Source organism: Plutella xylostella, chromosome 21, assembly GCF_932276165.1.
Source record: "Plutella xylostella chromosome 21, ilPluXylo3.1, whole genome shotgun sequence".
NCBI classification, from domain to species: domain Eukaryota; kingdom Metazoa; phylum Arthropoda; class Insecta; order Lepidoptera; family Plutellidae; genus Plutella; species Plutella xylostella.
In genome coordinates this window covers 1,829,957-1,857,573 of record NC_064001.1, presented here as the reverse complement: position 1 = coordinate 1,857,573, position 27,617 = coordinate 1,829,957, and the positions used below count along the sequence as shown (strand labels likewise).

The window sequence follows — 27,617 nt, the reverse complement described above, 5'->3', positions numbered from 1 at the left end:
TTGTGGATGAATAAAATGTAGGTATAAAATGAAACAGCAGCAGAGGATGGGGGCCCCTGGAGGCCCGGGGCCCCAAGCACGTGCTTGTCGTGCTTATAGGTTAATCCGCCACTGCCCATTACGAAGTTTATACTACGTAATAGGTAAAAAAATACTCAATCACAGAAACCACGTCACCACCAGGTTTATAGCGGCCATATCCAGACACTTGCCTTACTATTAAACTACATATAACGAGTGTTTATTATTTTCATAAATCTAACATTATTCCATCTTGAGCAAACGTTAAAAGAGGTTTAATTTCTGATAGATTCTACCGACGACCGAATGACGTAGTGGTTAGTGACCCTGACTACTGAGCCGATGGTCCCGGGTTCGATTCCCGGCTGGGGCAGATATTTGTTTAAACACAGATATTAAATTTGTTCTCGGGTCTTGGATGTGCCCGTAAAATGGCAATAGGCCCGCCCCCTATTACATTGGGACAAACATAAGACTCTGGTGAAAAGTGGGTGCAGCAATGCACCTCTGCCTACCCCGCAAGGGAGTACAAGGCGTGAGTGCGTGTTTTTTTTTTTCTTTTTTAGATTCTACCGCGCCATTGCGTGTCTGTATCTATCTGTTTGTGGTAGTGTAGTGTAGCTCCCAAACGGCTGGACCGATATTATTTTTTGTCGCATAGGTTACCACGAGTGTCCTTTGCCATATTTTATCAAAATAGGCTTAGCTGTTCAAAAGTTATGCGTCTTTTAGTGTTGTATCTAGGAGGTTTTTAACGTTGCTTAGGTGATTACAAAAAACCTATCAAGTAAACTGTAGCGTGAACGCAGCACGCAGGATCGCGCCGCCCGCCCCCAGCCAGAAAACGTGCGAAGAATTCCCCGCCTACAACGTTAGACAACATAAGCCTAACTATATATACGACCTTAGATTTACAATATACGAACTAGAAGGGCTAGTACGGGGCGCATTTAAGACGTGACAAGAGTTTGGCATTGCGCTCACTCACATCGCGCAGCTTCAAGAGCGAGCGTGACGGAGAACTCTAAATATCCATTCACTTCTACCACTGAGCTCTTATTTTGAGTTCGGTTAAAAGATTCCTGACATTATTCATTGGTACAATGGTTGCCATTAAATTGAGCTTGAAACGGTTGGACAATGGACAGTAAACAAAATTTGGAAAGTTTTTTGTTTTGTTTTTTATGTGACGCACCATCCTGTTCGTGTATCGTTAATCTAAGATAGCGTCAGTTGGATTCCGAGACGGAAATCTGTGCTGCAACTCGTATTGGCTTATAAGGTACGACCGCAAAGCTTGGAATTGCTTCGGTGAACTTTAGCAGTTAATAATTTCTCCGCATTGGTTGAAGTTGAAGGTAGTTTACGGCCGGCCTTAATACGATACTGATGTAGATGGTTGAAGGTATTTCGAACTAAATGATAACTGGGATAGGCTGTAGGTACAGCTATTCCCATCAGGATTTAGTAAGACTTAACGTCTCTACGATAAAGCAGAAGTGGACATACAGGTGGTCTATTGTTTGATATAAGTTTACCAATAACCATACCTGCATTGTGATTTTTTGTCTTTTTTGTCAATTTTTATAACAGGCTGCAGTTTTACCAGTGATATTTTCGTTGCTACGAAAAGGATGCGTTTGTTTTTTAATCTACTTTAAAACGTACTTTACGCTCTATGTTTATGTACCTAATTAGTTTTAAGAGTTTTAAGTCTACTACAAATGGGTCCTAGGTTATGTATGAAGTATATTTTTCAAAACACCTTCATTAATATTACATATCAGTTCTTCAGTCTTCAGAAAACTTTTTCCCCAACCTATGGCAGGTACATTTTCTGTACATTCGCTTCACAAACACCCAGTGTCAATGAGGTAGTGCTTCGTTGTGTCTCCGTTACGTAACTCGCACGTGGCGTCGCGTCACTCGGCAACCCGAGCGTTCCCGAGCGTTCCCGAGTCATCCCGAACCCGATTTCAAATATCGATCGAGCGGGACACCCGAGAAAACGCGACCTGAATGTGACGTCATTGTTTTTCAACCAATCAGGAACGGCTTAACTCGCTCTATCAAACCAACGCATTTCAACTCGTAATTCTTTTGGTTTATAGTTTGCTTTGCCGTGGAGAAGGGATTGTAGATGTGTAAGGTAGTGGAGGGTTATTGTACGGTAGGTTGGGGCGCCCCTGCTATCCCGGTGACCCACATTGGCATCGTACGCACTATAGCCGGTATGCACTTGGCAGTAAGCACACAATAAGCTATAAACAACTCGTTGGATTGTCAACCGTACCTCTGATATGAGATTTCAACTCGAGGCGTGTCTGGTATGGTCTGTATGTTGATTTTGATTGTAATAAAATAGGCTATGTAATTTTGTACAATTGTACATCGATTTTTATAAGACTGGAAATTGAACTAGTACACCTAGCACAGTAAACTGAACTCAAAAAGTTCGTCGTCTATGTAGTAACCTACATAGATGACGAACTTTTTGAGTTGAGTTTACTACGCCATGGCTACGCCATGGCTACGCCGCGCCGTAGTAATTTGCTACGCCTTCGTAGCACGCTTCGCGTAGCGCGTATTACGTATTTTTATATACCTTTACAGCCTCATGTTCACTGAAATATAGGCTTGATTGACAATAAATGATTATAATTAAATGTTTTAATTCTAATCTTGTTATTGAGTACTCAATCCCCGTAATCTTATGAACCACGAATATATTAAAAATTATGATAGAACTCTCCCTTTTTAAATGTGATACACTTTGTAATATCAATTTACTCAGTTCAAAAATAGAAAATTAGTAATACCTGTTTAAAAATGAATACCTACCTTTAATTTTATATTTTTTTGGTTTAGACTAAATGACTAAACCAAACCTATTCGTGACAAAATAATAATTAATAAAATTGTACACAAGACCTAAATTAGAAAATCTGGCAAAAAAGTACTATCGGTGTTAAAAAAGGGTGGTGTTATTAATCAAAATGATTGATTACGCTTACGTAACGTAAAAATACGAGCATACCCTCACATTACACGTTCTATTCATAAAAAGGCTAACTAAAATATTTTCAAAAGATACGCATAGCGCCATCTTGTACTTAAAGCTGTAACTTTTGGACGACACAACAATTACTCATGACGTCATGACACAACCCTCTATCGATGTTAGATTAGATTAGATTAACAATATACGAACAAGATGGCACTTTGTTTACTGTTTTAAATTCAACCTAATGAACCAAATAATAAAGTCACGATTCTTCTAACGGAAATAATTCAAAATAAGAGTTCAGTGGGTGGGTCTTCTTTGACGAAACGTTTCTGTTGCACCGACACTCCATCTATTTAGTATTAAAATACCGTTGGATATGACATATAAAACGTGATATTTTAAATATCACGTTTTATGGAAACAATACATCGTTAATAACTCCACATGTAGATTTTACAGTTGACGAAAACTGCTGAATCCTATTAAAATAATTGTTTAAAGTAAGTAGACTTACAAAATTTAAGTTGTTGGAATATGAGTCTTTTTAAGCCCCGACACGACGCAAAAAAAGGATGCTATAATTATTACACCACCTGGTGTTGCAATATGAAATAGAAACTTGTTTTAATATACTGTATCTTATTTATTTATGATGTCTTTTGGTTAAAATAATTACAAATTTAAAATTATTATACTATTTCAAATTAAACAAAATAAATATACATTTACACAGGTTCCTCTGAAATATAAGTTTTTTCATTTTTAAAATGTAATTCATAATAATTTAATAAATACAACATTAAAGTAAGCAAACAAACAAACAAACAAAGTCACAGGTACATCTAAATAAACTTTAATTCCGAGGTTGAAATTACTAAGAATGCCTTTCTCATTTTGAATTATGTGTTATTAAAATTTAATCCTTCCACAAACTTTAAATACTTTTCATGTCTGTCTGCATAGTTATCCCCATCACTGCTTCTTTCTTCATAGAAATTACGCTCATGAGTTATAAGAATATTAAACAAAAGACTGGAGAAAATGCAGTTACTGTCATACTTAACTATCTTAACTTGTTTCTGCAGTAACTCATGCGGTTGACACACACCACACACATTTTTAACTAAAACACTATTCTGACGCACTAGACCAAAATATTCATACATTATAGACATTAACTCATGAATTATAAACCTTCTGTGGTACCACAGCGTCTCATGCTGCTTATAGAACCTTATCAGTTCATTGTTCAAACTTAACTCATGGAATAACAACTCAACTTGGCGGCAAATCATAAAGAAATCTAGTGGACAACTGCAGTTATTCTTAAAGCTTTTCCCTAGTAAGAGAATTATTAAATTTTCATCTGAATAATTCAGTAGGTCATTCTCAGATGAGTGTATTGTTGTGTCCTCTGGGAAATTAAGTGCCAAGATTCTTACAAAGCTTTTACGCAAACTAATATTTACAGTATTCTCAAAAGCTTTCCAGATTTCCGTAGATTTCATGGAAAACATATTTTTAATGCAAAACTGTCTGTAGTGGTAGCAACTGAAGTCTGAGACGTGTTTAGCGGTCCATTGCTGAGAGAAATCATACTCTTTAATGTGCAATGTGCTCATGTCTTCGATGCTCAATGATTTCAGTTTCTGTAATAACCACATGCGGTGGCTCCAGCTGTGATAGTTGTTTGGGCTTTTTTCTGATGCGAGACCACAAATGTTCAACTCCTCGTTGATGCAGTTATCCATGTTATTGCGGAAGTTTATATCTGAAAAACAGTTATACTTTAATAAAACCAAAGTAACGCAAAAAAATTTACACATAAATTAAAATATAAGTACTTAATTACTTATACAAATGTCATATACTCTACCTAGGAAAATGTCTTTTAAAAGCCATCTTCTGTATGCAAAAGCGTCATTACACTTAGGTTTCCGTGTTAAAACTATTCTGGAGAAACGCAACTCAAACGTCTTATCCAACAGATTCTTCTCCACCATCTCTCGTCTTTTGTTCCACAGTGTACTCAGCTCAGGGTTGAGAAGCAATGTAATGTTTAAAAGCTTGGCCAGTCTTTCAGCATTCAGGGTTGTCACTTTCAGGGACTTTCTCTTGGGTTTAGAGAAGTATTTGTCCATTAATTCCGTGTAGCAGTACATGTAAACATGTTTCACACACCAAGACTCTAATCCGAGGCAGTTTTCCAAATGTAAAACAGGCGATTTGTTTTGAAAATTTGTGTCCACTGGAACTATGTCGAAGGAACATCTGCAAGTAAATACGACGTCAGTAAGTGCATAAAGAGGTTGGGGTGCAACCAAAAATTGATAAATAGATGTTTGTTTACTTACAACTCAGCATTTTTGGACATAATAGTTTCAACATCCTTCAAAATTTTCTCAACTAGCGCAAATTTGTCCTCTTCCATGATTAGGAGTTGGTTTATTACACTGACTCTGTAATATTATTGCAGGGTATTGTTTTACAAATAAGTTAAAATCATCAATTCCCTTTTTTATAGTAAACTATTTATTTTTACTTTCACAAACACAAAATGAACCTCTGCAATGCGATGCTACAAACGTCAATGAAATGAATGATAGAATGAGTAATGACAGATCGCAGATCGGTCGTTGACAGAAGTCACTGTCAAAACTGAAAACCTAGAAAAACCGGTTCTGTGAAGCACGATCCCCGTGTGTGTGTATGTGGCCCCCATGCACCCAAACAACATATAGTGCCACAATCTTATCTGTTCCGGTGGCGACATCGCTGTGATCGAATCCAGTGTTGCTTTCGATTAAATTTTGCCTATTTCTGGTTTAAATGACAATGCATTTCTGCTATTACCTATTGTAATAATTAAGTACATTCATAAGTATAGTACTATAGATAAATCAAAATATAGGGTCGATAGTAAATGAAAGTGGATATAATATATCAAACGACATTTGTTTCAGTGTAGTTCTGATTATGTTCTGCTTCTGATATAGGAGATTAAATCTAGATTACAATGGTATAGGTAATATATGTGGGTCGTGGGAATAACGAGATAGATAGATTTAAAAAAAAACAATTAATTAAGTATTATTATTATTGTTATTTTTGAACACTTTATTTTTCATTTTCTAAAGTAACAAGAAACAATAGCATACAATTAAAATTAATTCAGACAGTGTGCAAAGGCTAATACATCATCATCATCATCTTGGCCCATCACGTCCCCACTGCTGGGGCACGGGTCTCCTTCCAAGGGCTTATTGCCAAAAAGCAATTTCTTTCAGCCAACTCTTGATTGGTTGGGAAAACAATGACATGTCATAAATCATCATTATTTCGTCTAAAATCGCTGCAGGTGCGCGAAATTCTTCTTGGTATACTGCCTAAGATTTAAAATATCATGTCATGTCATCACACCTGTAATCAAAGAAAAATAAAGATTATATACTTTTCATCACGAGTATCATCACGACTCATCCCGTCCCCACTGCTGGGGCACGGGCCTCTCTGGAAAATATGACATAAAATTACATGGAGTATATGGGTAAAATTATTCGTCATATTTGGCAACACTAACCTGTAGCTGCTGCAACTCGTTTTTCCAATTTTTCAAACGGAATTAAAGGCGCCTGAATACGTTATTCTTCCTGCATAAAAGCCAATATATATAGTACTACTTTTCTTGCATTACATTACAGCGCTTTTGGCAGTATTTCACCCAGAAAATCACAAAACAAATTAAATAACAACAATTGAAATTGACAACTCAAATAACGCACAGAGTATGAAATGACGTTTGACAATGACGTTTCGTTAGTTGCACATTTTGACCACCGGAACAGATAAGATTGTGGCACTATAAGTAATGAGGATCAAGTAGTACTTATGTTGTTTACAATCGAGAGTTGCAATCTGCCCTGAGGCATGGCACCACAACCGTTAGAGAAGTATTATGTTCCTTGAACGTATGGTGTCTGTAGGTAGGTGTAGGCTTGTGGAAAGGGAACTCAGCCACTGACAAATACGTAGGTAAGTACTGTTTAATAAAACGCTAGCAAATGTAGAATTAATCATACGATGCTGTGTAGATAGCATTTACTGCAATGGAAGATAAATATATAAATAAGTACATACCGAGGCAAATATATAAAGTTTATTGATCCTTTCTCGATGATTTGATGAACAAAGTGTAGATTCAGATAGGTAAGTACCTAGTGTAGAAAGATAAAAGTAACTTCTGTAAACTTTTGTGTCAGGAAGTGAAAGGGATAAACAAGAGTGTTCTAACCATAACCATAGAAATATAATTTAACAAGCGGACGGTTCTAACGCAATATACTTACTCAATGGGGATAAAAAGTTTATTCAAATACTAACATGAACAGTTTACTTCATTTATTCTTAAATACTAAACATCAATAACAATATCTTTCTGGGCCCTAGTAGATGGCTCAAGAATAGTAGTAATTTCTGGAGCATCCTTAGAACTTATCTGTGCCCCAGCCAACAGAAGACTTAGTGCACCTTCTAGTTCACAAACCCTTTTACAAACTTCTATTTCTTCATTAATTTGCTTCTGCACTTTGGAGTAAACTGATAAGGTATACTCTGAAAAGTTTTTGATTCGCGTTTCATAAACATCAGTAAAAACATTCATTGTGTCTATGATTGTCCTTGTGAATCTAGATTCTCCTAAATGTTTAGTTACAAAGCGTAGTAAGCCTCCAACACCCTTTTCATCCAAATTACTGACTGCAATATGTAGTACATTCCTTCTTAGAAGTTCTTGTAGTAATGCTACAGTTTTCTCTGGATGTTTAGCAGTAACAAAGGACTTTAGAACAGTAGCCAGTGCTTTGCTATATTCATTCTTTCGTAGATGCTTGTCGAAATGTGCTTCCTTTTCACTCACATCATTACTAACAACAACGGTGTCAACATGGTCAGGTGCAAACTTGAGCAGAGCTTTTTCTTCGCTTATTTGAGCTGGCTGGTCTCTCTTCCTTATTGAAATGACTCCATCAATCATCCCAACAGCCAGGATATCATCATTCTCTGATACAGCCATACTCATAACCGCATTAGGGAAGTCAATATTGTGAACGACTTTGAATGTGGCGGTGTCATACACCTTCACATGCCTGTCTAAGGACGCTGACATGAGCCTGCTGTTGTTGCTTGCAAGACGTAATGTGGTAACCGTTTTGTGGTGCTGAGAAATATTGGCCAGTAGCTTCCCTCCATTGAATATATCCCAGACCTTGATTTCGGTGCCTCCAGCACTGATGAAGATACCTCCAGATGGCAGGAACAAGGTTGACTCAACGGGACTTCCATGGTCAACAGAGAGAACCGTTTCATTTGACCTGCAATCATATAGTTTGACCATATGATCATAGCCACCAGAGAGAATGATGTCTGGAGATATAGGGCTGGGGGCTCCGGAGCGCACATAGTCAGAGTGTTCTGAGAAGTTTGCTATTCTTTCTTCGGTTGCAATGTCCCAAACACTGACTGATTTGTCATCTGAGAAGCTGAGGATTTTCACATGATCCTTGGTGAAGAAGGTTCTGTGCACCTGTAAAGTAAAAATTACATTAAGTTAGTCATTTTCATTAGGAGGCTGCAGAAAATAAGATTCACAAAATTAATGTATTTCACCTAATGGTTCTATATTAAATTTCTATACATTCTTTCACACACTAAGAAATACTTACTGGGCCACTGTGACCAGTAAAGACTCTGAGGATGCTCTTGGACTGCACATCAAATAGTTTAACTGCTGACTCCTCACTCCCAGCTACCAAGAGTCTACCGTCAGCTCGGAAAGACCCACCGTAAGCTGCTTCCACAAACTTTGAGATGTTCTTAGCTACTACTTTAGTTATTGGGTCATATATCTGAAAATAAAATACAAGATTTGAAATATGCATATTTGGTTATCATAGTGAGTTCTGTTCAGCTATTTACTTCCAATGAAGAATTTGTTAATGATAACATTATATCAAGAACTAATCTGAGTAGCTTTTTCACATAAAACAAAGCTACAACCTCTGATATTTATAAGACTGTACTATCAAATTGTAAGGAACCTAGCTTTTCGCTTAAGATACATAAATTTACATACAACCACCCTGACATCAATCAGCAGGGTTTAAAAGCTTTTCAGAAAAGTAGGAAAAATATAACATTTACCTGTACTCTGACAGAGCATGTGGCGGCAAAATAGTATGGTTCTACCGGACAGAAGTCCAGGTAATCGATGGCACCAAATTCTTTTACTAGGACAGGAGACTGAAAAAAGCAAATTAGGTTATAAATTGAGATGTAGGCAAAGTAAGGTTTATGAAATAAGTTACACTGGATTGCAGCTTATTTAGCTTCGGAATTATAATAACACTATATAATAATATCACTAAGCAATTTTAGAAAGAACAAGCACATACACCAAGTTTCTTCCAGTACAGTGCATCTTCAGTTACGATGGATGAAGGCTTTTTGTAAATAGTTTTGTTGGTTCGTTTGAATGGATAGTTCTTTGGAGCCATTTTAATATATCTGGTAAATGGTTAGATAAGAATTTTCATTTGTAACAAAGTGTGAAAATATAATTTACTTTAAATTCTGAAACTCAAACAACATAAACATCAAAACAACGCAACGCACGTGTGTCGTGTGATTTGACGTTGACTTGACATATGACATTGACCACAGACTAAACATAAATACAATTAATAAAGCAGCAAACACACTAGCGAACGCGGCTGACAACCGCAACAGTTTGTACAGCGTAGTGTAAATCCCTTACGTACAATCGTCGAAATATAATGGGCCCGTTTGGACAACTACACAAATTTGCTATTTACTCTTGATTTACTCGATGAAATACATAAATAGACACATAATCTGGCAATAATTTAACGGCCGAAAGAAAAAAAAACTTTTAAAGCACCAACAGTTGTTACTGTTTAGATCATGTTTAGATTTTTCATGATTTAGGTTTGACACCAGCTGTCATCCCATTCATTTTGGAGCTGTCCAAACGGGCCGCCCCCGTATTATGTAACTCCAAGTGGGGTTGGTTGGTATAAAATGGCTGACAACTTAGAGCATTATTAATTAATAACTTTTTACTGACTTATCTGATTTCACAAAAATTTATGTTGAATGTAAGGATATATTGGTAGGCTTCTTGCATATTTCTTTCACTAAGATTTTTGGTGTTTTCGGTTAATAAGTCTCTATGTTGATACCAATTATCACCGGTTGATAACTCTCAAAAAGTTACAAAATACGGGGGCTGGCCGGCTCCATACGTTGGCCCCAACGCTCGTACCAACGTTGGACTGCAAATTGGGTGAGGCGTACATACGTTGGCTAATAAACTAGTTGTGTCCCGGCAGGGCCAACCATAGAGAAAAAATAAACAATTCTGAAAAGAGTGGCATCTCGAGGAGTTTTTTGTCATACTCTATACGTCATACTGAACAGCGCCACGCCATCTCTTTATATTTCTCAGCCTCATTGTACATATATACAGGGTGCCCTGTTGGGACACCCTGTATATATATTATATAGATATTGTTATCACAAGTTAATAGCCGGATCTCCACCAAACGATCCAATGCGATCCGATCGCCCGATCCAAGAAGTTTAGTATGTAAGAATTCTTGGATCGCGCGATCGGATCGCGTTGGATCGTCTGGTGGGGATCCGGCTATTAACTTCAATCTATAAAGATATAAGACATATTTGCCTTAACGTAGTTACACCACACAATAGTTATTACATTTATTAGCTAAATGTAAGTTCAATCTATTTAGGTATGTACCTACCTACATGCAACAATAAATAAAAAACAAATTATTATATAATTCTTTATTACCTCGCATATAACAATGTTTCAGTTCAGTTTTGTTCATGTCACTTGTAAAATAATATGCGAGTGGGTGTGTGTATTCCTTTTTTATTCCTTTCACCATGAAAACCACTTCATATTTTGCTAGTTTATGTTTCCCAAGAGAAGCAAATCTTGTCACTTGAGGTGATAAAGTCATTTCATCCAATAGTGCATCATTTATCCTCGCGAGGCAAATCTTTGACGACATTTATCAGTTTGGTACACATAGTATTTTAATCTTCAGCGGATATGAAGATGTCGATCGCTCTTTGCCAGTGCCGTGGAACCACATGGAACCTGGATCCATATGGAATCTGTCAGGTCACAAGAATTTCATAAAAACACTTTTTGCGGATAAAGATGCTTTTTCTTAACACACCATGTTTATTTTTATTTGTAGGTATATAAAATTTATAAATAACGATAAGTATACCGAGAGTATAGGCTTTTATTACAAAAATGTTATTTGCGAGACATTGTAAGACAACTGAACTGACACTGACACGCAATTTCTTCATAATAGCCATAGATCATGACAATGTTGACATTCAAATACTACTTATCTATGTGTCTTATTATTGTTCTATGGTCTTGTTCATAACGCCATCTTACATCTTTTTTGGTAATAAGAGTAATATAAAGAGATGCCGCTACCTTCTACTAAAAGTTCAGCCATTAAGGCAGTGAGCCCCCCCTGGGGCCAACGTAAAGATGTCCGATACAGAAATCTTAACTGCTCTGAGGTGATAAATATGTGCTCATTAATGATTCCCGCTTTTTTGAATCTTCAATTGAGAAGATCATGCCCATCTTCTGTTGAATGCTGCGCCATGCATCAGCTAATACATTTTGATTTTTATGTTCCTTTCGAGTTTCATCTCATATTATTGGATGTGCTTGTTGTTAAGTTCAATAAAATCTGTAACTTTTTAATTTTTCCATAAAGGTGATGATTTTGTGGATGAGAAATCCATTCTCGCTTGACGTCCGCACTCGTTGCATGTTGCAAGAGCACTGAGCAAAGCGCCAACGTGTGGGCGTGACTGCCAGCGTTGGCGCAGATTCCTTTGATAAACGCCGGCTCCATACGTTGGCCCCAACGCAGGTCCCAACGCTACTCGTCCAACGCATGGATCTAGGGCCGGCTCCACACGTTGGTCCCAACGCTCGTACCAACGTTGGACTGTAAATTGGGTGAGGCGTACATACGTTGGCTAATAAACTAGTTCTGTCCCGGCTGAGCCAACGTGAAGATGTCCGATACAGAAATCTTAACTGCGCTGAGGGAGAAATATTTGCTCATTAATAATTCCCGCTTTTTTTTAATATTCAATTCATTCATCGAGAAGATCATGCCCATATTCTGTTGAATGCTGCGCCATGCATCAGCTAATACATTATGATTTTTATGTTCCTTTCGAGTTGCATCCCATATTATTGGGTGTGCTTGTTGTTATGTTCAATAAAATCTGTAACTTTTGAATTTTTCCATAAAGGTGACGATTTTGTGGATGAGAAATCCATTCTCGCTCGACGTCCGCACTCGTTGCGTGTTGCAACAGCACTGAGCAAAGCGCCAACGTGTGGGCGTGAGCGCCAGCGTTGGCGCAGATTCCTTTGATAAAACCGACACGAGCCGGCCAACTACCAACGCTCGCCCCAACGTTGGGGCCAATGCAATTTTCTAGATCCATACGTTGGACGAGTAGCATTGGGACCTGCGTTGGGGCCAACGTATGGAGCCGGCGTAGAAAATTGCATTGGCCCCAACGTTGGGGCGAGCGTTGGTAGTTGGCCGTCTTGTGTCGGTTTTATCAAAGGAATCTGCGCCAACGCTGGCAGTCACGCCCACACGTTGGCGCTTTGCTCAGTGCTCTTGCAACATGCAACGAGTGCGGACGTCAAGCGAGAATGGATTTCTCATCCACAAAATCATCACCTTTATGGAAAAATTAAAAAGTTACAGATTTTATTGAACTTAACAACAAGCACATCCAATAATATGAGATGAAACTCGAAAGGAACATAAAAATCAAAATGTATTAGCTGATGCATGGCGCAGCATTCAACAGAAGATGGGCATTTTCTTCTCAATTGAAGATTCAAAAAAGCGGGAATCATTAATGAGCACATATTTATCACCTCAGAGCAGTTAAGATTTCTGTATCGGACATCTTTACGTTGGCCCTGCCGGGACACAACTAGTTTATTAGCCAACGTATGTACGCCTCACCCAATTTGCAGTCCAACGTTGGTACGAGCGTTGGGGCCAACGTATGGAGCCGGCGGGACGAGTAGCGTTGGGACCTGCGTTGGGGCCAACGTATGGAGCCGGCGTTATATTTCGACAACTATAGATAGCTGACAGCCACGACTTAGGGTCGGCACCCATTATCGGCATCGGCAGGCATCAGGAAATATCACAATACATTAACTTCATGGAAATAAAGTAGATTTTTCTATGCTAATATGGACACTAACAAAAATATCGCTTCAGCATGTATTCTGGAAATTTCTACTTTATTTTACGATGTTAATATATAATGCTATTTATCGTCAACAATCGTGATGCCTGCCGATGCCGATAATGGGCGCCGACCCTTAAAGGTAGGATGGATCACAGCTTCATCATCGCGCTACATCGTTATACTGATTTTTTTCGTAGGTTGGTAGCTTTGATACCCCATTTACACTCTCGCCTCGGCCCTCGCCTCCTCGCTCGCCTCGTCACTCGTGCGGAGGCGCGAATGTAAACACCCACTCGCGTGTGACGCGAGTGGGTGTTTACACTCTCGTGCAGAGTTCAGTTGTCTTTGAGCTAGCTACGATGGAGGACGTCGAAGTTTTAGCCGCAACAATAAAGAATTTATGTATGATCACCGATTACTTCGCCGTTTATGGACCGATTTTGAAAATTCTTTTTTTTATGTATTGGGTTGAGATCCCATGTGGTCCCATTTTTTTCAAATTTTGATTCCACCTCCAAGGGTGGGTAAAGGGTTAAAAACAGGCTATGAATTTCCATTTTGGGTACCAATTAACCGATTGTAGTTAATGAAATTTAGAAAGTACATAGGTACTTACCTATATTTTTAACATTAAAAAAAATATGATGGTGACCTTGAGCTGATCTGATGATGGAAACGGAAGGTAGTCAAGGGAACTCCTCAACGGTAGGTATATAGCAACTACTTCGTGTTTACTACTGACTAGTAGGACTTATAGGTATCATTTGCTTCTTAATTTTGATTGTCAATTATTGCAAATAAACTAAGTATAAATAAGTAATAAAATAAAATAATGATAAAAAAAACGACTTCAAAAAACCACTAAGACGTAAGAAATAATTTAAGGTTTGGACCTATTCTATGTGACAGTACTAATATATCTAAGCAGGTAAGTACTGCTTTTATTTCTTACGTTTTAGTGTTTTTTTATTATTATTATTTTATTGAAATATTTACTTATATGAAATTAAATGTTTCGTCTTGCGACCAATCCATTATACAACTGAGGAAAAAACAGTACGTTATAATTATACGACGATGAACACAACCTGCGCGCCACGATGTAGAAGCCAGAATGAAGCGGACGCGAGAGTGTAAACACCCGCTCGCGTGCAACGCGAGCTCGACGCGAGCTCCTTTGACTCGTGCCCCAAAAACCGCTCCGGACGCGAGCGCCGCGAGTGGCGAGGCGAGCGAGGAGGCGAGCCACGAGCGTCTGTTCACACTCGCGCCTCGCCCCTCGCCTTGTCGCTCGCCTCGCCACTCGTGCGAGAGTGTAAATGGGGTATGACGGAAGTCACAAAACACAGACCCGATATTGCATTCATAATTTTAAAAACATTGTATTATTTATCTGTGTTTTTACCTTTTTGTAAACAATTTGCAAAATTTAATTTTGTTTGTATTGTTTCCTGTTATGCCTGGTTCTGGAATTAATCAACAATGAGTTCTAAAAAAGGGAAGAAAAGTTTCGGTAATAAACATTTTCCTATTGCGGAATCCGTGAGTATTGCGCTCAAGATCCAGTTGGACAAATTTCTAAGTGATGAAAATGAGACAGAGCTCAAATTCCCGACATTTCTTTCGGCGCAAGAGCGCGGGTTTATCCACGAAACGGTGGCCAAGTTGGGACTCAAGTCGAAATCGCGCGGGAAAGGTAAGAAAATCTTTTCAAAACTAGGTTAACTTGCTACTAATTTTGACCTAATTTTAAACTTTTGTGACATACAGAACTAATTTACAGACCCTGATTTGAATTAAAACTGTTAATCATCTTAAAACTACACTTCTTGTATTCCTACCATTCATAGACATGTATGACATAGTATCCCAATTTTTATCTTCAGGAGTCAACCGTTACCTGACCATATACAAGCGTATAGGTTCAACAATAATCCAGAACGATGCCAAGCTAATCTTGGACTCCAACATGAGATGCAGCATAGCGGAGTTGTTCAACACCTTCCCCATCACTAGTAAAGAGAAGGATGACCTCAGCAGTTGCCCCGAGAAGGAACGGAGCCCGCAGCTGTCTCATAAGACCATGGGACAGTTGAATAATGGGGTTGCTCAGGTATGATAATTTAAATTGGTGAAATAATTAAAATTCATTCATCAGATTTTAGGTTTATTTGCTACAGTTCAGTTTTTTTCAGTTTCAATGTATTTATTAATCATAAAAAAAACACAATACAATTAAATTTTTTTTTTTTTTTTTTTTTTTTTTATGTAGCCTGTATCGTGTCCCACTGCTGGGCAAAGGCCTCCTTATAAAATGACCACCGTTCCCGATCCCGTGCTTCTTTCGGCCATTGAGGCAAAAACCTGTCGAGGTCGTCCCGCCATCTCCGTCTGGGTCTTCCGCGACGCCGACGTCCATCACTGGGCACCCACTCGGTGACAATTCTGGCCCACCGGTCCGGGTGCATGCGACAGACGTGGCCTGCCCAGGCCCACTTCAGCTTCGCAGTCTGTGCGCCCACATCAGTGATACGAGTCGAGGAGCGTAGCGTGGTATTCCGGATTCGGTCAATTCTTCGTACACCAAGAATAGTACGCTCCATCGCTCTTTGGCAAACCTTGAGTTTGGACTTCTGATGTTCGGTCAGAGACCAAGTCTGTGCGCCGTAGGTTAGGACAGGCAGAATACACATGTCGATGAGTTGGCGTTTGAGAGTTAGAGGGAGAGTACCCTTCATTAGATCTTTCATGGACCAGAAGCTCTTCCAGGCGTTGGTAATGCGTCTTTCGACTTCCTTGTCCTGCCTGTTTTCGAAGGATGCTATCTGGCCCAAGTAGATATACTCATCGACATATCCTATTTCCTGCCCGTCTACCTCGACCCTACTTTTGACGCTATTGGTCATGACTTGAGTCTTAGACCTATTCATCTTCAGCCCCATCTCAAGGCTGGCCGTGCTAAGGTCTTGTAGCATTTGTGTCAAAACTGATGCGGACGGAGCAAACAAGACTATATCGTCGGCGAAGCGTAGATTTGTTAGCATTCTGCCACCAACGTCTATTCCCTTGCGCTCCCGCGAGGCCGCTAGCTTTCTGAAGATTTCTTCCAGTGTGGCAGTAAACAGCTTCGGAGACAGCGGGTCGCCCTGCTTCACACCCTTCTCTATATTGAATATTGGACCTGGATTCTGTAGTTTGATATCTGCAGTGCTATTATTATATATCTTTTTCAGTATCTGTATGTAGGTAGGGTCTATGTCTTGATTCTGCAATGCTGTGAATATGGAGTTGTGTGTGATGCTATCAAAGGCCTTGCTGTAGTCTACAAAACCAAGGTAAAGTGGTTTGTTAAACTCATTGTGTTTTTCTATAATCTGATTTAGGGTGTGAAGATGGTCGGTCGTAGAGAATCCAGGTCGGAATCCGGCTTGTTCCGGTGGTTGATGGGAGTCCAGTTTTGCAGAAATACGGTTTTCAATTACTTTAATAAATATTTTATAAATATGTGAAATTAAACTAATGGGACGATAATTTCCTATATCAGACTTATCGCCTTTTTTGTGAAGAAGAATAATATTTGCATGACACAGTTTGACAGGAAGTTGGCCTTTGTGAAGTATGGTGTTGCACAAGTTAGTTATATGAGGGATGAGAGTGTTTTTTCCTACTTTCAGTGCTTCGGTTGTGATCCCATCTTCTCCTGGGCTTTTATCGTATTTCATACTTTTAAGGGCTGTATAAACTTCCTGTCCTGTTATAGGTGGGATGGTGTCGGGACACGTATATTCTATGTCAGGAAGTTCGTTTTTATTGGCATCCGAATATAGGTTTTTGTAAAATGTGGTACATATGGTGGTTATATTATCTCTATGGCTGTGTTTAACACCATTTTCATCTTTGAGGCAATTTATCCAGGTTTTGGACCTGTTCGCTCCCATTTTGGCATTACGAAGAGAATGGTGTTTTTCTATTGCAATCTGAACTAATTTGGTGTTATATGATCTAATGTCTTTTCTAATACTACGTTTTACTATTTTGTCAATTTGATTGTATTCAGGGGAACATCTTGCATATGATTCTCTTTCATTGATTAGGGCTATTGTTTCAGTGGTGAGTTTATTGTCGTTGACAATTAAATAATGACAAAAAAACAGTTTGTGGATTCAGACTTACATACTTATACAACATTTAATCTTTCCGCTATATGTTAGTGGGATAAATTAAGCATATTTTTATAATTCAGGTGCCAAATACAACCTACAACCCTGAGCTGCAGAAGTTCCGTGAGAAGCTTCCAGTGTATGAACAGAGGCAGGACTTGCTGAATGCCATCACACACAATCAGGTATACTTCCTAACTCTAGTTAATAAACATAAATACTGTATGAGAAACTATACTTTATTGAAAAGTATGAATATAGTGTATGGTGTTATTTAATATTATGATAAATGAAGCAGAATTTGCTGCAAAACTCAGGATAGCAGTTGTATAGCTCAATAGTCAGTAAAATTAAAATAAATATGTCTTATTTATTAATGCCATTATGGTACTAAGGTACCATAGGGCTACCTCTCACAACCAGTCTATCTGTCCTAGTCCAGTAAAACTTCTGAAATTCATCCAACCGTAAGTGTGACATATCCATTATGTTCACTAACAATTTCACTCTTTCCAATCCCAGGTGATAATAGTAGCGGGTGCGACGGGCTGCGGCAAGACGACGCAGCTGCCTCAGCTAGTGCTGGAACACTGCCAGGAGCACAAGACTCCGGCGAGAATCTTGTGCACGCAGCCCCGTAGGATCTCTGCCGTGTCTGTCGCTGAGAGAGTGAGTGGCTTTTGTATTAATATGTGTGTTTATTTTACACAGCAAATACGAACATTTAGGTATAAAAATAAATCTGTACATAAAGGTGGTCTTGTTGCTGAAAGCGATCTCTATAGGACTTGCTTTTAGGGTTTTAGGTTCCACCTTCTCTTTTGCCATGTGGTGACACGGTCTATAGGTAAACATAAATAATTATAGCACTGCTGCCGCTACACGGGTTCCTTATCGACTTAGATAATCGTCACTATATCGCGGTTCGCCATAAATACCTGCTGTGATTGGTGGACAGCTCTCTAAACGAGTTTATCGACGTCGATAACAAACCCGTGTAGCGGCCGCTGGTCGTATTGTGCAGACAAAAAAACAGAGTATAATGCACTTGTTGATTCGCTTGCTTTAACCCCTCCCTTCACCCGCAGGTAGCGTACGAGCGAATGGAGAAGATCGGGCAATCAGTCGGCTACCAGATCCGGCTGGAGTCGCGCGTGTCGCCGCGCACCGTGCTCGCCTACTGCACCAACGGTGTGCTGCTGCGCACGCTCATGCAGGGGGACCACTCGCTCGCCGGTCAGTTGCACTTAGTAAATCATACTACTTTGTACAATTCGTCGGGATCTTTTTTTTATGTATGTTCACCGATCACTCCGCCCTTTATGAACCGATTTTGAAAATTCTTGGGTTGAGCTCCCAGGTGGTCCCATTTCTTTTCAGAATTTTATCCCACTCCCAAGGGTGGGTAAAGGGGTAAAGACAGGGTATGAATTTCCATTTTGGGCACATATTAACCGATTCTAATGAAATTAAGAACGTAAATATAGTTCTTATAACAAAAAAATATGATGGTGACCTTGAGCTGATCTGATGATGGAAACGGAAGGCAGTCAAGGGAACTCCTCAACGGTATATAGCAACTACCTCGTGTTTAGGCTTGAATGATTCGTATTGATTAGTAGGACTTTTTGGTTTCATTTGCATTAATTGAAAATTATTGCAAATAAACTAAAAACTATAAAATAAAATAATAATTAAAAAATGAAAAAACCGACTTAAAAAAAACAAGTTTTTTAAGTCGGTTTTTTATTTTTTTTAATTATTTAAACCGTAAAGTGAAGCGAGGCCATATATCTCAACCCAACATTCCCTCATTTCCGTCTCGGCCTGCCTCTCCGCCGGCGCCCGTCGCCCGGCACCTACTGGGTGGGTGGGTACACAATACATTAACAAGAAAATCTTCTTTACCTTCCAGGGGTGACCCACATATTCGTGGACGAAGTACACGAGAGGGACAAGTTCAGCGACTTCCTGTTGATAGCGCTTCGCGACGCGCTGCCGCGCTGCAAGGAGCTGAAGCTCATACTAATGTCGGCTACCATGGACACGCAGATATTCTCCAGGTAATAATAATTATAACTAGTCTTTTACACGTAAAACATTGAAAAATGCCAGGTCTAGGTACAAAGATCGACATAATTGATGCAGAATTGTCAATGTCTCTGGCGAATTTGTCGCTCTGATAGAACCGTCTACAACCTACAGTTTTTATAGATTGCAAAATGAAAAAAAAACACTCGCATACAAAGTGGCGCCTCTGGCGCAAACAGGAAACTTTTGACAGATAAAAAAGGTTTTTTGGTTCTGCAATTTCTAAAACCGGTAGGTACTAGACGCATTGTTACTCTTACACATCAGAGAGCCGCCATCTTAGTCCATCCTCGTGACTAGACATACGATGACGTCGTTTTTATAGATTGCAAAATGAAACTAAAACACTCGCATACAAAGTGGCGCCTCTAGCGGAAACTACCATGAAAATTTTGACGGAAAGAAAACGTTTAATGTTTCTGGAAATTCTGAAACCTGTATTAGACGCACTGTTACCATATCTGAGCCGCCATCTTAGTCTATGCTCGTGAATAGTACAGTTCACTAGAGAGACAAGTTCAAGCCTCGAATTCACTAGGGCACAAGTTCTGAGACTGTTACAGAACATCTACGGGGCGTGTTCTCAGAACATTTTGGTAACATGTCGTGATACATGTTGCTTGTCCACACCAGCAGTCTCCGCCGACATGTCGCCCGAGGAAGTCAATAAGTTTTTTCTACGGGCATGTTGATGCTAGAAGTCGCGCACGCGTCCACACTCTGCAACAGCGGTCGCTAGACACAAAGTACTCTGTGCGCTAGACTGATGTCACAGGAAGTTCTGTCTCGCGAGCCAAAACACGGAACCTGTTCTGCGACACGTAGATGTCGCTGTATAGTCGCGTGCGACGTCGCAGAACAGAGCGCGACGTCGCGGCGACACGTAGACGACATGTGCCTAGACAGGTTCTGCGACAATTTGTCGCCTAGTGAATACGAGGCTTCAAGCTCAAGCTGGTGCTCAGATCCGCCACCATGGACTTGCAGATATTCCAGGTGACAATAGTTATTATGATCCGGTTTATGAGAGTTAAAAACCTAGACTGAAGATTGCCCAGAAGGCTGATTTACTGCCTTTTTGTAATAGTAAGCTATGAAAACTAAGCTTACAGTCAGAGCGCAACAATGCCCCCTAATGCCGCTGAAACCTAAAAGTGGGCTACCCACTTCTAACCAAACTGGGGAACCATGGAACATTAGACATTTTTATTTTCATACTGATGTAGACTTTTCTCTTAACAAACGTACCTTGTTAATATAACAAAAATAAATTCCAGATACTTCAACAACTGCCCAGTGATCACAATCCCCGGTCGACTGCACGAGGTCCAGAGATACTATCTGGAGGATGTCCTCAAAATCACCCAGTACAAGACCAAGAAGATGCAACAAGTCGAGAGAGAACTCAAGAACAAATTGAAGGCTGGGAGTAGTTATTGGTCGCATCTTGAAGGTAAGATAATAAAGATATTGATGTTGATTCTGAAGACAGAAATTCAATTATAGAGCTGTCGAACCCTTAATTTATTTGTTTAAGACGCTATTGTTAACAGAACTATTAGCGCTGCCCGTAAAAAAAATCATTACTTCCGTTTGTCAGTGTTTCTTCCAAAAACTGCCAAAGCTATCCCTCTTGTCATGCTAATTCCTATTTTTAGAACCTACCTCCTAATCCCTTGTGCTTAGAATCTAGAAGTTAATTTAAAAATCGATAATGACTTTTTGCTTTGAATTTCTGCCATGTTTTCATGGTAAAAAGCTTTCTAGGCGAGGCACCTAACCAACCTTCTTTATTGTGATTTAGTCAATACGACGATAATTATCTAAACATACTTTCCACCAATGATTTCAAAAGGAAGGATGCGCCCGTCACAACATTTTGCCTAAAGAAAATGTCACCCGCGTGCTGGCTCTAATTCAAATAAATTACACAGATATATGAGATTTTAGAGCCAGCGTAGGGTGCCATTTTCTTGAGCGGATGGCCCCGCCCTTATGCTAGTAATATGTAGGTCAATGTTTTCCACCTAACAGGTCAGAAGCAGCCATCAGAAGAACGGGCGGAGGCTGTCGATCCCACGCCGGCCTTGGACGCGGCGCTGCAGGCCGACATGGACCACTTCCTCGAGGAATGCTTCAAGGAGGGCAGTCTGGTCAGTACAGAGGCACAAACAATACAATAATTTATTTATTTATAGACACTTTATTGTATACACAAAACATACACAGAAAAAACATGAAGACAAAAAACATAACATCTCACACACATGGCCATCCGACCCCAAGGTAGGCGGAGCCTGTAAAATCAAAATCATAGAAATTTATGTAAACAGAATAGAATAATTTAAATGAGTGAGTACATCATTATGAAATTGAATTGGAAGTGTATGAGTTAGCAAATTTACCAATTTTGGTGGCTTCCACACTAGGCGAGTATATAAAACATTATACTCGATCCAGGCAGTTATAAAATATACTCGCTCTGACCTACAATGTGTCTAGAAAAAAAATGTTAAGAATGACCCTCATAGTCGCCTTATTTCGGCTTAGTCTATACACTTTAGCAAAACCCTTTACATTCACATATACCTACATACATAGAAGCTGTAATAAGCACATATTCATGCGGACAGTATCTAGCTTTGATTCTCTATGTGATACTCTCTCATTCGTCTACTGTTCACCATAGACCTCCAAAAACTTTGTATTCCCTTCAACTAACTAACTCCACTTTTCCGTCCACAGGACTCGTTCAGCCAGATCCTGTACATGTACATATCGGAGGGGGTCGGGGTGCAGTGCGCGCAGACCGGCACCCTCCGCACGGGACTCATGGCGGCCGCGAGCCACGGCCACGCCGACGCCGCCCGGCAGATACTGCAGTGCGGTATGTGGACCAGACTCGCCCAGCTGTCTACAGGACGAGCCCAGCTGTCTACAGGACGAGCCCAGCTGTCTACAGGACGAGCCCAGCTGTCTACAGGACGAGCCCAGCTGTCTACAGGACTCTTTCAGCTGTCTATAGGTGTCTTTCAGCTGTCTACAGGACTCTTTCAGCTGTCTACAGGACTCTTTCAGCCGTCTATAGGTGTCTTTCAGCTGTCTACAGGACGAGCCCAGCTGTCTACAGGACGAGCCCAGCTGTCTACAGGACGAGCCCAGCTGTCTACAGGACTCTTTCAGCTGTCTACATGACTCTTTCAGCTTACTACAGGACCCTTTCAGTCGCTGCTGGTTGATCTCGGCAGTGAGGTCACTGCCACTTGCATACAGACACTACAGTGCCGTATGTAAATACACACCTACAGGACTTTTTCAGATATGCCTTCCTAAATTCATCATCATCCGTTACCGTCCATTGCTGTACTAAATGCGTTATTTTACTTATTTACAATACAATACATTACTCTTTATTTGCAGCAAAATAGAACAACATACAAAATAAAAACTTAAAAATAAAAACAGTACAAAAAGGCGGCTTAAATTCTACTTATTTCATTTAAAAACTGTTTGTATATGTAATGTACCAGTGTATCTTAAATACAGTATAATCTTATAGAATAAATCTTAATAATATCATTTTACAGGTGCCGACGCCCAACAAAAGGACGCCAATGGGAAAACAGCCTACGACTACGCCGTAGAAAACGGACATACAGAGACGGCGAAACTTCTGGAATCATTCAACCTTTCCACTGAACCTAAAGACAACACAGACGAAGATAACGCTGAAAGCTTCCTTCTAGACGTTTACCATCACACAGTCTCTGAAGAACTGATTGACCACGACCTAATGCTGGCGTTGATCAAACACATTCACGTCAACTTGCCCAAAGGAAGCATTCTAATCTTCCTACCTGGTTATGATGATATAGTGACATTGAGGGACATGATACAGTCGTGTTCGGAAATGAACTCGATAAAATACCAGATATTCACGCTGCACAGCAATATGCAGACTTTAGACCAGAAGAAAGTGTTTAATCCGCTGCCGAACGCGCGGAAAATCATCATTTCAACGAATATAGCTGAGACGTCGATTACCATTGATGATGTAGTGTATGTGGTTGACTCTTGCAAGGTAAAAGAGAAGTATTATGAGTCGAGCGGCGGCGTGTGTTCGCTTCAATGTGTTTGGACGTCTAGAGCGTGTTGTCAGCAAAGGGCGGGTAGAGCCGGCAGGACAAAGCCTGGCCATTGCTTCCACATGACCTCCAAGCGGAGATTCAAGACGCTACCCCTCAATTCTGTGCCAGAAATACTAAGAGTGCCTTTACAAGAGCTGTGCCTTCATACGAAGTTGTTGGCACCTGGGAATACCCCTATAGCGGACTTCTTGTCCAAAGCTCTGGAACCGCCGTCGTTTTTGGCTGTCAGGAATGCCGTGACGCTTCTGAAGACTATAGGAGCCTTGACCCCGATGGAAGATTTGACAGAGATCGGCCAACATCTGTTGGATCTGACCGTTGAGCCAAAGCTGGGCAAAATGTTGCTTTATGCGTGTGTAATGAAGTGCCTAGACCCGATACTGACTATTGTCTGCAGTTTGGCAAACAAGGAGCCTTTCCAGATATCAATGAACCCAGAAAACAGAAAGAAGGGAGGAATGGCGAGGAAGGAATTCTCGGCTGAAAGCTTTTCCGACCACATGGCTTTGTTGAGAGCCTTCCAAGCGTGGCAGACCGCCCGGGCTAACGGCACAGAAAGGGCTTTCTGCTCTAAAAACCTAATCTGTGGCGCGACGATGGAAATGATCGTTGGATATCGGTCACAACTGCTCGCTCAACTCCGCGCCTTATGCCTGGTCAAAGCCCGAGGTTCCGGGGACATTAAAGACGTGAATTTGAACTCAGAAAAGTGGCACGTGGTCAAAGCTGTGTTGGTGAGTGGACTGTATCCCTCTATAGCTCGAGTTGATAGAGATTCGATGTCTTTGCGCACGTCTAAAGAGGTTAAAGTAGCCTTCCATCCAAGCTCTACCCTCAACCGAGGCAGCGGTGTAACTGGATCTCAGAAGTCTATCCAAAACCTGCCGACAGACTGGGTGGTGTTTGAAGAGATATCCCGTGCTGGCAGGTTCTGCTTCATCCGTTGCACAACCCTGGTGACTCCACTCACAGTTGCCTTGTTCGGAGGTCCTTTGAGATTGCCAGCCGGCGCGTTGACTCAACGTGCAAACCCTCCAGGGTTGTCCAGTGATTCTGACAGCGAAGCCGATGAAAACAATTCATCCCCCGACACCGCAGTACTAACCCTAGACGACTGGATGGCGTTCACAGCAGACGCCTCTGACGCAATTAGCGTTTACTATCTGCGGCAGAAACTGTGCGCGCTAGTCATAAGACGAATGTCAAATCCGGCTAAACCCATGACGCCATTAGACGAACAGATTCTCAACACAGTCGTGCACGTTTTAGGGGCAGAAGAGAAGAATGTGGGGTTAAACCAGCCCACTGGTATCGGCCAGCGTCCGAAGCCGTTGACAGTCGATTCCCCGAACTGGCGAATGAGAGTCGAGAACGACAACAACCAATACGGTCACGACAAACAGTTTTACCAGCAACAACAATATCAGCAGCCGCAACAAGACTTTAGCGGTAACAATTACTACCAGCAACACCAGTACGGTTATCGAAATGGCCAGAATCGGCCGACAGGCACTTGGAGAAATGACGGGATGAACCAGCCGTTTTCGCCTCAGTCCTACAGTGGACCTAAAAGCCCTATGTCCCCGAATGGAAAGACTTTGCTGGCGAATATAGAGAAGTATGCGGAAGGCAATAATGAGACGACCAGGTATTTCGTGGTGAAGTGTGAGGATATGCATGCGTTGGAAGCTGCGCAGAATGGCGGCTCGTTCCAATTCCAACAGCCTACGCTGAAGAAACTGCAGAAGGTTAAACAGGTGAGCGTTTGTTTTTACATTAACTGTGACGTCATTGCTATCGTAGAAATATTTCGCATGTCAGTGTTACGAAATATTATGCTTTTTATGGGATAATCGATCAAAATTAAAGCCGTAGTAGTGTGCCTACTAAATAGATTGACTGTCATTTGTTTTCATTCACTATTAAGATTCGCAAACATTATGTCGGACACTTTGCGATATAATGTGCATGAACCTTTACTTTAATTATTTCGTTGCCCTTGGTTTTCCATTGGAGAGTACTTATCCCTCCCAATGCCAGCGTTTCATCTCTTTCGCGCATTAACTACACAACATAACCTCTTTCTTATGGTTCCTTTGTGAATTTTCACTACTAATGTTCCATCTCTTTCCCGCAGGAGGGCGCTCGAGTCATGCTGTTCTTCTCTAGCGCGACGACGTCCAAGTTCTTGGGTTGCGCCTCGCTCGTCGACCCTAACGGCAGTCTAGACGTTATGTACGCGCAGCCTGTGCCTTTCCATTTGATCAGGTCAGTGTGAAATTATGTACATACCTACAAGGTGTAAAAATGGGTATAGTGATTCGAAAGCGGGTAACTCAGGGGGTTGATATAAACAAGTTTTGTGCTTCGACGATAAAATGTCTGGCTAATTATTTCACCACGGTAACAGTCATATGTAGCCTATTTCTAGTTTTGCGGTCAGCATTCCTAAATGGTTTGAATCATAGAAAGAGCATCTTTGTCCGAATTCGTTTAAAAAAACATGTTTGAGTTACCCCCTTTCGGGCAATTATTATTATACCACTATGACCACACTGTATACAACTATGAAATGACCAAGATTTACGTCCCTTTGTAGGTACACAGACTAGAACAATTTACCTTACAAACTTTCTCTCCCAACAGGCACATAACCAACGGGCTGTCATCAGGCGCCCGCGTGTCAGGCGCTCGCGATGGCCAGGAGATATGTGGCAACGCCGCTCGCACCCTAACAGCGGCCTTAGAACAGGCGTCTAGACGCCAGTACAGACCTATACAGAAACACCATGGCAACCAGTAGAGGGGTTAAGAGGAAAGGAATTAAGTATACGGTATTGTAAAGTCTGAAACGGTTCGTTAACTGAGGATTATGTTAGACTTGAGAATGTCATAGTCTATTATTTTTTAACAAACCAGTGCCGAGTATGTCTGTCGCATATTTCCGATATTGACAGAGTGAGATGGGTCATTGCTAGGGGCGGGGCCAGCGCTTTTGTTCAACGCTTCATGTTGATTACGTGGACCAATAGCAACACAGAAAAAAAGATTTCGGTACTCGTTTGTTAAAATAAACGACGACGTTGAACGAAAAATTCAGTGAGCTAATAGTTCATTGGTTAACCGAATGTTAGTAAACTGTCGGTCGTGTGCCCGGCATTTTCATGCAAAAAACACCTGTTGGTAATAGTTTATTGGTTGAAGATAAATTATACTTATTATTGGGCCTAAAGAAACAATGGCTATAATTACGTTTTGAGTAGGAGGAATAGTGTATGGACCATACAATCTGTAGTTTATTAACTAATACGACCATAATTCTTGTACAAGAGTAAATTCTAAAAAAATATTTATGCATAAATAATCGCCTCTCCTGGCATTTGCCAGTTTTATCACTGCTTGATGTAAACTTTTAGAAAACTTATAAAATTTTAGCCTGTTCCAATAAACTGCTAACCGGTTTACAAGAGCCAAATTAAAAAAAAAACTGCAAATGTAACTGTAGCATATTGTTTTCCGAATTACCGAAATCAGCGAATAAGCAGAGATTCGGATTAGCGAGGCTCTGCTTAGTAATTTAATATGAGATCTCAGCTTGTATATTGATTGATAGCAAACGTACTTACCATGTAGTGAACGCGAATATTGATTAACTTGCATGATCATAACTCTGATATTTACTTGGTTTATTTATCTACAAAGTAATGTTTTAGATTTAAATATTATATTTAAATGAACTTGATCTGTTTCCATTCATTCGTTTCCTCTGTGACATAATAAATACAATAAAGTTGTTTTATGATTTAATAAGAGCCTGTT

The 27,617-nt window shown here is 40.3% G+C and overlaps 3 protein-coding genes across 3 annotated transcripts; 1 reads left to right on the top strand and 2 right to left on the bottom strand.

The window, feature by feature from the left end:
• Window positions 1-3,851: 3,851 nt before the first annotated feature.
• Window positions 3,852-5,617, bottom strand: LOC105381027 (protein prenyltransferase alpha subunit repeat-containing protein 1). The gene is made up of 3 exons (XM_011550668.3): window positions 5,383-5,617; window positions 4,905-5,299; window positions 3,852-4,799 (listed from the first exon to the last, which is right to left on the bottom strand). Exons 1-3 carry the CDS (start codon window positions 5,457-5,459, stop codon window positions 3,928-3,930), a joined length of 1,344 nt encoding a protein of 447 aa, XP_011548970.3. The 5' UTR covers window positions 5,460-5,617; the 3' UTR covers window positions 3,852-3,927.
• Window positions 5,618-7,411: 1,794 nt separating this feature from the next.
• Window positions 7,412-9,701, bottom strand: LOC105381028 (U3 small nucleolar RNA-associated protein 15 homolog). The gene is made up of 4 exons (XM_011550669.3): window positions 9,478-9,701; window positions 9,227-9,325; window positions 8,749-8,931; window positions 7,412-8,609 (listed from the first exon to the last, which is right to left on the bottom strand). Exons 1-4 carry the CDS (start codon window positions 9,577-9,579, stop codon window positions 7,440-7,442), a joined length of 1,554 nt encoding a protein of 517 aa, XP_011548971.1. The 5' UTR covers window positions 9,580-9,701; the 3' UTR covers window positions 7,412-7,439.
• Window positions 9,702-14,763: 5,062 nt separating this feature from the next.
• LOC105381063 (3'-5' RNA helicase YTHDC2) lies at window positions 14,764-27,602 on the top strand. The gene is made up of 12 exons (XM_038115717.2): window positions 14,764-15,095; window positions 15,286-15,512; window positions 17,643-17,744; window positions 18,082-18,228; window positions 18,648-18,795; window positions 19,475-19,622; window positions 20,928-21,103; window positions 21,685-21,803; window positions 22,396-22,537; window positions 23,238-25,555; window positions 25,936-26,066; window positions 26,445-27,602. The coding sequence occupies exons 1-12, from the start codon at window positions 14,882-14,884 to the stop codon at window positions 26,599-26,601; spliced, it is 4,029 nt and encodes a 1,342-aa protein (XP_037971645.2). The 5' UTR covers window positions 14,764-14,881; the 3' UTR covers window positions 26,602-27,602.
• Window positions 27,603-27,617: the final 15 nt, after the last annotated feature.